This window comes from Diuraphis noxia, unplaced genomic scaffold, assembly GCF_037042655.1.
Source record: "Diuraphis noxia isolate RWA-SAM2 unplaced genomic scaffold, SU_Dnox_SAM2 contig0005, whole genome shotgun sequence".
Classification (NCBI taxonomy): Eukaryota; Metazoa; Arthropoda; class Insecta; order Hemiptera; family Aphididae; genus Diuraphis; species Diuraphis noxia.
The window spans coordinates 20807536-20819817 of record NW_028301715.1 but is presented as its reverse complement, the minus strand read 5'-3'; the positions used below and the strand labels follow the sequence as shown (position 1 = coordinate 20819817).

Genomic DNA, 12282 nt, shown 5'->3' with positions numbered 1-12282 from the left:
CAGTGGTATCACTATATTTATTTTCTACCAATAACCGCGGTTATTCTTTGTACTGAAAAATAATATTGGTTAATCTGCCTATTGGCGGGAAAACCTAAATTATTTTAGGTTATTTTTTGTTATTATTGTATAATATAAATATTATGAATAATACTTTTTGAGAATTAGTAATAGTATCACTATTTACGCAAATTTTTTTCTAAGTTTTTACCGAATGTAAATGTTTTAGATTTTAATTATTACTAAAAAACAATCCACTGGCAGTGTGTGGATGAATAAATAATTTTACTAAATTCGTTTAAAAATGAATGATAATCCAGGTAAGTAGTTTAATTTACTTAAAAGAAGGTGATTCCTAGATTTATTTAGTATAATATTATATTTAAACACTAAACAGAGACATCAAGACCAAAACGACAAAAAGCTGGGCAAACGAGTCGTTTCGAAGCATTAGCTAAATTAAAAAAGCTCAAATCTGATGGAACTAAGCATAAATATGAAATAGAACCTATGAAAAATGTTTACGAAGAAATTTCAGAGCAAGAATACACGGATAGGGTGGTTAAACGACAACAGGATAATTGGATTGTGGATGATTGTAAATAAATATAACTTAATTTACCAGTGCAAATCATTTTATGCACCTCACATGTAAGATAAATATTCTAATATTACATTTTTTCTTGCTAGATGATGTTGATGGGTATGTTGAAGATGGGAGAGAAATTTTTGATGATGATTTGGATGAGGCATCTATTGTCAAAGAAGAAAAAAAAGGAAGAGGCAAAAAAAGAAGTAGAGCTGATAAAAGTTTTGAAGAAGATCATCCCTCTTCCAATAGGGATATCCAGAAAATGTTTGCTAATATGCCAATAAAAAAAAAAAAAGAGGTACTTATATTAAATATTTTTAACCTAGCATAGAATACATATCAAATGTAGAGACTACACAAAGATTCCCGGGTTTGATGCCTTACGGCTACAACCGCGGACCTCATATTAGCCCTGTGCGCTAGTCGAGAGCCACGGAGGTTCACGGTCGGCGTACGGTGGTGTGACCCACCGGCCGCCGGCCGCGCGTCATCTGTGGACCACGAGCACCGGGCGCAGACTCGTTCCCACCGAAGTTGGGAGAGAGTGCGCCCGTACCGTTCGGCTAAGGCGTGCACGTGCCCTTCGCCACCCTGGTCAGGTCGCGAGCTATCCTCAATGCTTCCCGTTTTTGGTTACGGGCAACCTTCGGTGCATATAGCCCCACCGATAAGCTGGGTGGGCTCTAAGGAGAATACTCGGCAGCTTTCCCCTAGACCAAGCGTCAGCCTTTCAACCACATAGTAGCTCCCGCTACAGCCACTCCGAAACCAATCTGCCGTCGACCGTTTAACTTAACCGAGCCGCTACACGATCGTCGTGTAAGGGCACGGCATCAATCGCTCAACGCCGCGGAGCTCCCCCACATCCCAAAGTACCATTCTCGCTCCCTTTAAGAAAACACATCAATGGTGAGATGGGCGGGCCGAGCTTCGTTGGTGTGATGCCTCAGCTGTGATCCTCCCGAGATTTGGGCCGTGTACCGCGGGCTCACGGTAAGCCCTTACCGGGCAGCGCTGGTCGCCGGCGTGGCGGTAGCCGCGACCCCCGAGTTAGAGGTTCGGTAGCCTATTGTAGTTTCTCCGCCTCCCTGAGGCCTCTCCGAAGAGAGCGACCCGCTCTTCTCGAGGTCACGGTCAGAACCTCCAACACCCTATTCCCCGGAGGTTTCGGTGTGTCCGCGTCCCAGACGCCGGCCCCGTTTGGCCAGTTCCCTTTTAGTCGCCTCTTACGATAAGCAGGGAATACTGGAGTAGTATTCTGTCTCTGGCCCCATCTCCTGGGCCGCGCTGCGCATCCCTGATGCATGTGCTAGGCCCTACTGGAACGCGCATTAGCGTGTTCCCTAATGTTCCCCGTTTCTGCCACTTTCTCCAGAAAATGTTTGCTAATATGCCAATAAAAAAAAAAAAAGAGGTACTTATATTAAATATTTTTAACCTAGCATAGAATACATATCAAATGTAGAGACTACAGTTATAATACATACAGGTACTGCAGTATCTAGTGTTTGTAAAACACTAAAACCTTTAAAAGCAAAAATATCTTAATATTTAATTATTATATTATTAAAATCCTCTAAAAATATACTTATAAAGAGTCAATTGCCTTCTTACAAATATAATGGATTTACTATCCAATTATTATTTCAATTATATCTTAATAGTATAATTTATTGTTCTTATTTAAATGTATTCATTCACTAAGGTGCCAGTTAATTTAAACGAAGATGATATTCTGGATGATTTGATTCAAGAATTGGATAAACCAGGAATTTCAAAGACTCCACGATTAATTCATAATAAAGTTACAGAAAAAATAAAAAGAGAAAATCAAACTAGGTAGAGTATTATTGATTTTCATTATTATTTTGAATTAAAGTAAATTTTTATAATTTTTAGTATCAAATTGGCATTAAGAATTTCTAGTATATGCCGATAACATTGGCCATATGTTAAAACGTTTATAAGTTTTATTAACATTCGTATGTTAATAATTTGAACAATGTAAAATCCGCTGACGCTTATACAGATTAATTGATTTTTTTTAGTATTTAGGCCAAAAAAAAAATGTTAATTTTTTTAATTTTACAGAGGATATTTAGAATCTTTTTCTACTGTGATAAAATCTCCTCGGACGCCTGTTAATAACATTATTATAAAAACAGAAAATATTGATGAAAACATTGAAAGTCAAAGTTCTAAATTAAATGATTCTGATGATATAAATATAAATAATTTTCAAGCTAAAGAGCTGAGTGCAGAACCAATAAAAAAAGTAATTGAATCATTGTTGATTGTTGACTTAAAGATTCAAATTTGTAAAATAATTCAACATTTTTTAAATTTAATTTCAGTCTGTGTCGGTCTGTGAAAATCCCATTAAACAAGAATTTGATGAAAGTATGGATGACTGTATTGAAGATTTTGATTTTGAAGAAGCTATTCAGGTATATTACATAAAATAACAATATTATTAAAATGTATAATGTATTTATAATTAATGCTTCAAATGTATTTAGGCGGAAAAAAGCTTTATGGAACTTGCTGAATTAGATGTGAAGAAAGAGATGACAAAAACTGAAATTAAAGTTGACTTTGAAGAGACAAAATGGCCCATTGAAAAGTATTTTTTGTTTTTATTTTTTTGTAACTTTATTTATAATACAAAGCATGAGATATTGATAGACCCTAATTTAATTTTAAAGCATTATTTATAAGAATGATCTCACCAATATTAAAAACAAATTTCTTTCCAAAATAGAAGATTATACATTGATTTTATAAAACTCCAGTACTAACTTGGAGAGTGGAAGAACTTAAAATCTATCTTAATAATTTAATATTTCAATAAGTATTAAAAAATATTTTATTTGTACTTATTTACACTGATAGTCCAAATGTGTACACTAATGATGCTATGGATTTTACAAAATATAATTATTGTAACATTATTATTACAACCATAGTAAATACATATTGATATATTTTTTATTGCAATCCGTATTTAAAATTTTATTTTTCCTTTGCAATTTTAAACCACTTAAGCGATTTAATTAATGGAAGGTATTTTTTGGATTTGTCAAATCCGGATTTTATGGATTATTCAGATTATTCTACTCGTTTTTGATATTCAATGACTCATTATTATATACTAATAATTTCTTAATTTTATAATGTAATTTTCGGACATAGGTATAACAAACTTCAAACATATTTCAAGCGATATAAAATTTAAATATTAAATTATTGTTAAATTTTTATTATAATAAAATAAAATAATTTATTTTACCATATTTTAAATTAATTGTAAGTCTAAACTTATCTGGATAAGAATTTGATTAAAATAAGGATTCAGATATTTGAATTTCATCCCCATCCCTAAATTAATATGACTTCTTGATGATGAATTTTTAATTACTCTTAATTTTGTATTATTGTTGTTGACTGTATATTTTTATTAATATTTATGTACTATAATTTATAATTTGTGCCTTTTGACAATTACTTAAAATCATTAAAATAAAATATTTTAGATATAATGTAATTTAAAAAATATGTTGTTATTACAATAATTTTAATTTAATATTAAATAGTGTTCAAGAGGAAGAACAAGTTGCTTTACCTCATGATATTTCTTCTAAACTACCTTTGACATCAGATAAGAATGGATCTCAAGTTTGTTATTGTTTTTACTCAAATTTATATATAATTCAGTATATACCATTTAATATTAGTTAAATATTCAGTTTCTTTAGTTACGCTCATTTAAATATGGATTTTAAAATACCTTTTCCATTAATCATGTTAAGTGGTATTCACTGTATTAAAATATTGCTTTAAATGATTTATTAGTGAAATTATAATTTGGGTAATTTAATTTTAGGTTTTTCGTTTTTTTTACTTGGATGCATTTGAAGACGTGTTCAAACAACCTGGAGTTGTATTTCTTTTTGGAAAAGTAAAACCTGTTAATTTTGATACATATGTAAGCTGTTGTGTAGTAGTTAAAAATATTGAAAGAAGGATGTTTCTACTTCCAAGAAATACAGTAAGATAGAAATTGAAATCTACAAGTATTAACATTTACTAAATTACTTAAATATAATCTATATTATTACAGACATCTGAAAATGAAGAAGTAAAAATGGTTGATGTTTATAATGAATTCAATAATCTGACTGACAAGTATCAAATACAAAATTTTAAATCACGCAAAACTACTAAAAAATATGCATTTGATCTAGCTGATGTTGCAGATGAGAGTGAATATTTGGAGATAAGATATTCTGTTAGTTAATTATTTACATATTAAATAAAAACCTTTATAGATATATTTTTAAATTTTTATAGGCTTCCCATCCACCTCTGCCTGAAGATTTAAGCGGTAAAACATTTAGCAGAGTATTTGGTACAAATACTTCGTTCTTAGAGCTTCTTCTCTTAGATCAAAAGATAAAAGGACCCTGTTGGTTGGATATAAAAATTCCTCAACTCTCTAATAATCCTATGAGTTGGTGCAAAATCGAGGTATACATAGTGTATATGTTACGGTCAATGACGAAAATTTTGATATTTACGTTAAAGCCCGGCCATGTCGAAAATTATCTTGTACAATACAAATTTATGTAAATGACCCGTAATTTACGTAAATGGCGATACATAATGGTTAATGTTGTAAACACGGGTATTTTTTTATTATTCACGTCAATTCCCAATTCCTGTTGGACGTTGTTGTAAATTATACATTTATAACATACGGGTCACTGTTAAGTGTCAGTTATCTATCTACACACGTTAGGTACTACGTTAGTATGTATTATTTATAAAAATATCACCGATAATCAGAGATAGTTACTCGAGTAAACCATAATAATATTAATATATAGCTGATGGCTAAGTTAAATAATGCCGTGCTTATCTAACAAATTATCAAAGGTAGGTAATTTGTTCTATTGCATTTTTTTTCCCCCCATAAAGTATTTTAGCTATTTCAGTTTCGTTGCAGACATCGTATTCGTTTCATATCGCTTGATTCGCTCGGAATCTGTAAATACCGAGAAAGAAATTACGCTGAGAGAAGCTGCAGGTTTTAATAGTGTCACTGGATCACAAGGTTACAGAAGGTGCAATTGCAAACTAAAGTGCAGAACTAATGCATTTGTCGATCAGTGGGAATATTGTGTAACTCCAAATGTCACAACAGCATGCCTTGCAAAAATAAATAATAAATAATAAATATAATATATTATTAATAATAAAAAAATAATAAGACAATTATTAATAAGTGTAGCCTGTAATTAATTTTATGTACGTAATTGACCAACAGTCAATGGTTAATAATGTTAAGATTTGGTCATTGAGGTAAAATTGTTTTATTTTATTTTGTAATTTACAACAATAACCTATTATCTTGGATACTGACGTTATTGCCAGGTAGTTAACGAAAATAACCTAGCGAACTGGCTTCTAACGTTAATGACCGGTTGATAACGTAAATATTCAATTTTCATCATTGACCGTAACATATATATGTATTAACATTGAATTGATTCTCAATGTACACATCAATTAATTTTTAATAATTTGTACTTCATAGGTATTGTGCTTAGATATGAAAAATATACAATTAGCACCTACTGCTTCACCACCACCAATAGTCATAATGACTTTAAACCCAAGAATCACATATAACAAAAAAACAAAACAAAATGAAATAATAATTATAAGTTGTTTGGTGCATACACATTTCCCATTAGATCAAGCTCCTCAGAATCATCTTCATAATCAGTTTTTTTGTGGTAATTAAAATTATATTATATTGTATAATGTGTAGTGACTTAAACTATTTTAATTTTTAGAAAATTATTTTACTTATAAATAATACTATTAATAATTATATAGGTCAGCATGTTCAAAATTCTTATCTAATATTTCTTAAGATATATTATTTCTTTAATTTATTTGATGACTAAATAAAAATCTAACATTGTTATGACTTTATACAAATTATTTTATTAATCTATAGTTTAGTACTACTTATATATATATATATATATATATATATATATATATATATTAAAATAAATTAAAATTTCATTTTTGAATTAGCAATTTCACGTCCAAGTAACATTCCATGGCCTCTCCGATATCAAGAAGAATTAAAAAAATGTGGAGATCCTTCTAAAATTATAAAAATGGATTCAGAACGAGCATTGCTAACTTTTTTCCTTGCTAAGTTGTCCAAAATTGATCCAGATATGATAATTGGACATGATATATGTAGTTACATATTATCAACTCTTGTAAGTCGTTTAGAAGCAAATAAAATACAAAATTGGTCAAAAATTGGTCGTCTTCGTAGAACTTTATTTCCCAAAAAAGTAATTATAAAATTTATTTATACATATATCAACTTGTTATTTACTAGTATTGATTTTTAGGGGAAATTTATGAGTGAAAAAAGTGTGCTCAGTGGCAGGTTGATTTGTGATACTCAAATTTCTGCAAAAGAATTGATTAAAGCAAGAAGTTATGATTTATACTCGTTATCTGAACAGGTATGTTGTATTGCTTAGTAAATAAAGAACTAATTATTAGCTATTAATTTTACATTAATTTACGTTTTTTCTATAAAACTCTGTTGGAACATTAAAATATTCACAAAACATCTCCTTAGATTTAAAATAATTATTAATTGTAGTTAAGTGATTCATTACTTATGTTAGTCAAATAAATAATAATAATGATTTCAAGTCCAAAATAACATAAATATATTTTAGACATTAAAATTATAATTTTAATTTTTACTCAAATATTTAAAGATAACTTATTCATTTTAACCATATTTTGAAAACTTTGATGTTTTAAAGTGTTAAGACTCATTTTTATCTTTTGCTATTTATATTAATTATAATGTCGTGCACCAATATGATATTGTTTTGTAACAAGTTTTCTTATTATCAATCTTAATTTAACTTAGCTAGAAGTACTAGTAACTATGCGATAATTTAAGCGACATTGCTATGGTTAAGAAACAATTAAAAATTAAAATATTTGAAATAACACCATATTATGTACATTAAGTACTAATTTCACTTTGGTCAAAATCATTTTTAAAATTTGATGACTTATAATTAATATACCACTTGTAATAACCTTGCATAAGAGTAAAGTTGAACCGACAAATTTCAAACATCTCACTCTGTTTATTTCTATGCTCTGTTCTTATATTATTATTAATTCATTTGTAGATTCTCGATGTCAAAGAAAACGAACAGTTTAATTTATCTGATGATGAAGTTAGTTATATGTATTGGTATGTTTCTAGGATATATTTTTTTTTTAACATAACTAGAGACTAGAAAGTATAATAATATTTATTTACAGTTCGGCTGTTTCTTTAATGCAGCTTATAAAATTTACAATTATGGATACCTCATGCATAATGCGACTTATGTGTCAAATGAATGTATTGCCTTTAGCACTTCAAATAACTAAAATTGCAGGAAATTTACTATCCAGAACCCTTATTGGTGGTCGTGCAGAAAGGAATGAGTTTCTATTATTGCATGCCTTTAATGAAAAAGGTTACATACTTCCCGATAAGCAGTATAAAAAAAGATTAATGAATAAAGTAAATTTTTTTTATAAGTTAAACATATGTTATTTTTGAATATTATAAACATTTAATTAGAATGAAGATAATATAGAAGAAGAGAGTACTAAAAAAAATGGCCGTAAAAAAGCTCAATATTTAGGAGGTCTTGTACTTGATCCTAAAATTGGTTTTTATGACAAAATGATATTGTTGATGGATTTCAATTCACTTTATCCGAGTATAATTCAGGAGTACAATATTTGCTTCACAACAGTTAGCTTTCGAACATTGCTTGCTGAAGAGGTTGGTACAAATTACGTTATTAAGTATTATGTTTAATATATTAACTAATTATCTTTTAAATTAGGGTGATGATGAAATAGCTGAATTATTAAAGTTAACACCAAATCAATCTGTTGCTCGTGGAATTTTACCTGCTGAAATTAAGTCATTGGTAGATTCGCGAAGAGAAGTAAAGAAGTTAATGAATGATCCAAAAATATCGGCTACTCTTAAAGAGCAGGTGATCTAGTTTATTTTTATTGTCAAACTATTTCAAGTTTAATTTTTACATAATATTTAACAATAATGCTGTCAGACTTAATTATTTGATAATTTAGATTTTAGTTTTATTAATATGGTCATCAAGTGTATTTTATAAAAATTAAAAGTGTATTGATCATATACACAATAATGATAAGTTTCTTAAGTTTGGAGTTATTCAATTAATAGTTTCAATAAAATTGAAATAAAAGAGGATATTTAGATTGTATTTTTGGCTATTAAATTAAAGACTAAAATGTAAATAAAATATGAATATTAGGTATGTTTTAAAAAATATTTTGTGTTTTTATTTTTGTTATAGTATAATTTGAGGCAAACTGCACTTAAACTTACTGCCAATAGTATGTATGGATGTTTAGGTTTTACTCATTCCCGTTTTTATGCTAAGCCATTGGCTGCATTGATTACTGCAAAAGGAAGAGAAATATTAATCAGTACTAAAGCATTGGTTGAGAAACTATCATTTGATGTTATTTATGGAGATACAGATTCATTAATGATCAACTCAAACTGTGTTGACTATGATCAAGTTATGAAAATTGGGTATAAAGTGTGTAATTCATACAATTTACTTTTTTCATTTTTAAATATGTATTATTTGATGTTAGATTAAAGCTGAAGTCAATAAAATGTACAAACAAGTGGAATTAGATATTGATGGAATTTTCAAATACATGTTGTTATTAAAAAAAAAAAAGTATGCCGCTATTTCTATATCAAAACTTCCCTCAGGTGAATTTATAACTAAAGAAGAGATTAAAGGTTTGGATATTGTAAGAAGGGATTGGTCACAATTATCACAAGAAGCTGGACGGTAAAATTAATATTTTTATTCATTTATACTAATAAAAAACATAGTTGCAAAGTGCTAAGTAAACAATTTATTTTTATAGATTTGTCTTAAGACAAATATTATCTGATCAGTCTCCTGAAGAAAGAGTATCAAATATTTGTGCTCAATTGGAAAAACTTAAAGCTGATTGTGAAGGAAATAATGTTCCGTTAGGACTTTTGGCCATTAGTAAAACATTAACTAAAGCACCTCAAGATTACTCTGATTCTAAAGCATTGCCACATGTAGCCATTGCTCAACGTCTCAACAAACAAAGTATTAAATTTAGACAAGGTGATACTGTATCATATGTGGTTTGTGAAGTAAGTTAACTTTTATATTTTTAATGATAAATAGATTGAGAAACGGTAGTTTAAAATATCTGTTACAATTAATAGGATGGAACAAATTTAGCATCAAATCAAAGAGTTTATCATGTGGACGAGCTAAAAAACAATACTTCTTTAAAAATTGATTTCAAGTATTATTTATCACAGCAAATACATCCAGTCATAATGAGATTATGTGCACCATTAGAAAACATTGATGCTAAAATGATAGCTGAATGTTTAGGTTTGGTTATAGCTATCTCATGGTTATGCAAAATTTAATTTTTTTTTTTTTTAATAGGTCTTGATCCCACACAGTACCAAAATCAAAGCACAAAAACCGTTTATGAAAATTCAATAGAAGAAAATACAATTGATTTGGATGATGCAACAAGATTTAGTAGTTGTGATCCGTAAGTACCATTCTTAATGTATATTTCAATTTCAATATTATTTTATTTTGAATTAATTAAAATTTTCAATCATAAATCTAGGTTTAAATTCAAATGCCTTGGCTGTAAAACCGAAGTTGAAATTTTTGCACCAGCAATTAAAAAGGTATTGTTTAAATAAAATTTTTCTCATTCAAAAATGTAGTTTTAATTGATTTGATTCATTATTTCAGGCTAATGGTAAATTAGAATTTACTTTAGAAAATTGTTCTAATTCAGAATGTTATATTTCGCCATATAAATATATTGGGATGATGGAAAATACTTTATGGTCAGCTATAAGAAAGCATACAATAAAGTTTTATAAGGTAATTAATTGTTAGCATTATATTTGATGATATTCTATGTCACTATATTCAGTATATTCACAGTGAAGCATCTCATTTGTAAACGTTAGGGAATGTGGACATTATTTAAACATTAAGATTGTCACAATAAAATTACTAACACTAAATGATTATGACATAAATATTAATTATCTTGATATCCAATGTTTCATCTAATTTGTTAATTAGTAATTTAAACATTTATCCTTTATGAATTTCAAACATTTACTTTTTTGAGTAGCAGACAGCATTTCAGTGACTGGTAGTGTTTTTTATTCAGAGGTTTTATTGTATATGACAGGTATGACTGTTTGCGCTTCGCTCAATTATAATTTATTTTAATTTTTTTTAGAGTCAATATGTATGTGATGAAAGTACTTGTGATTATAAAAGCAAATATATTCCGCGAACAAGTGATGAAATTTGTGTACAATGTGAATCAGGAACCTTAAAAAAAGAAGTAAGAATCTCAGTTAATATTTTATTACATTTCTTGTTTGTAGTTTCATGTATTTATTATTTAAAACATATTCAATTATCATAATCTTGGTAACTTGTAATTACCATATCATTCCCACTCTTAGCATGTTATTTAATACAGTTAACTCGGCTTTCTGTGGAACTATCTACTGTATCAAAAATAGTATTTAACTAATTTAACATACATTTTTATATTTTTAGTATTCAGTCGGTCAATTATTGTTCCAATTAAGATATTACCTGTTTTTATTTGACATTGACAAAGTATTGCTCAGAAACAAGGAAATACAATTGGATATTGAGGATCCATTATATAAAGCTTATAGTAGATTAAAAGCTAAAGTTCAAAAAGTACTTAAACATCATGATTTCTACTATGTTAACTTAAAACAAATATTTGGCCAATGTTAAACAATATTACATTTTGTATAATACATTATTATTTACCTATTTTATTAAATTAGTATCATTATTATATTTATTATTATTATTTTACTTCTATCATAAGCCCCAAAAACCCATTTAATATGCTTATCATCATGCAATTTTTATATATTTTCAAGCAAAAAATTGTACAATACACATTTTTATCTGAGTAATAAGTTATATACAGTGTTTATATTTTTACAAAAAATATATTAATTTAAATAACAAAATATTTAAACCGTTATACTAATTTTATTATATCTAGTTGCTTTATTTGCCTAAGCACACACTTTTGATTTAATTCCTTTTATCATACCAGGCTGGTTGATCATCTAGCTGATGATTGGCTTTCCGTAATTTAATAACTATGATTTTATGAATTTCAACATTAAGATAACAATTATGTAACATTAAGGATTATCTACTATAATTTGTCTTGCATTAGAGTAATCCCAGGCAGTGACCAATTTTAGTCAGGTACAATACCACTCGATAAAATCTAGATGGTTGTTTGAATAATAATAACTTTTAGTGAGCTTCCAGAAGTGTTCAGTTAACGATATCAATTACCGTTTCTGAGGTAATTTTTATAGAAAGGTTATGTTACCAACCCTTGTTGATCTATTTTGAATGATTGTCTCCCAGATTTGAGATTTATTGGCCCTGATTCTTAAATAACAATAT

At 28.4% G+C, this 12282-nt stretch overlaps 1 protein-coding gene across 2 annotated transcripts; it reads left to right on the top strand.

Moving 5' to 3' along the window:
- Positions 1 to 150: 150 nt before the first annotated feature.
- Positions 151 to 11647, top strand: PolA1 (DNA polymerase alpha catalytic subunit). 2 transcript variants are annotated; one of them, XM_089229783.1, is made up of 27 exons: positions 151 to 320; positions 398 to 598; positions 691 to 890; positions 2298 to 2431; positions 2684 to 2867; positions 2947 to 3039; positions 3112 to 3215; positions 4186 to 4267; positions 4476 to 4640; positions 4713 to 4880; positions 4943 to 5119; positions 6189 to 6390; positions 6701 to 6972; positions 7033 to 7149; positions 7843 to 7907; positions 7979 to 8225; positions 8286 to 8492; positions 8557 to 8712; positions 9055 to 9303; positions 9362 to 9567; positions 9647 to 9908; positions 9984 to 10158; positions 10216 to 10327; positions 10409 to 10472; positions 10540 to 10674; positions 11045 to 11152; positions 11374 to 11647. In XM_089229783.1, the coding sequence occupies exons 1-27, from the start codon at positions 305 to 307 to the stop codon at positions 11581 to 11583; spliced, it is 4311 nt and encodes a 1436-aa protein (XP_089085909.1). In that variant the 5' UTR covers positions 151 to 304; the 3' UTR covers positions 11584 to 11647. The 2 variants fall into 2 exon arrangements, with proteins under 2 accessions (XP_089085909.1, XP_089085910.1); XM_089229784.1 differs by lacking the exons at positions 151 to 320; positions 398 to 598; positions 691 to 890 and adding an exon at positions 1878 to 2006.
- The last annotated feature ends 635 nt before the right edge of the window (positions 11648 to 12282 follow it).

Coding starts and splice junctions, on each gene's coding strand:
- PolA1 (XM_089229783.1), top strand. Junction 7,908..7,978: donor GAAGTTAGTTATATGTATTG/GTATGTTTCTAG, acceptor ATTTATTTACAG/TTCGGCTGTTTCTTTAATGC. Junction 8,713..9,054: donor CGGCTACTCTTAAAGAGCAG/GTGATCTAGTTT, acceptor TTTTTGTTATAG/TATAATTTGAGGCAAACTGC.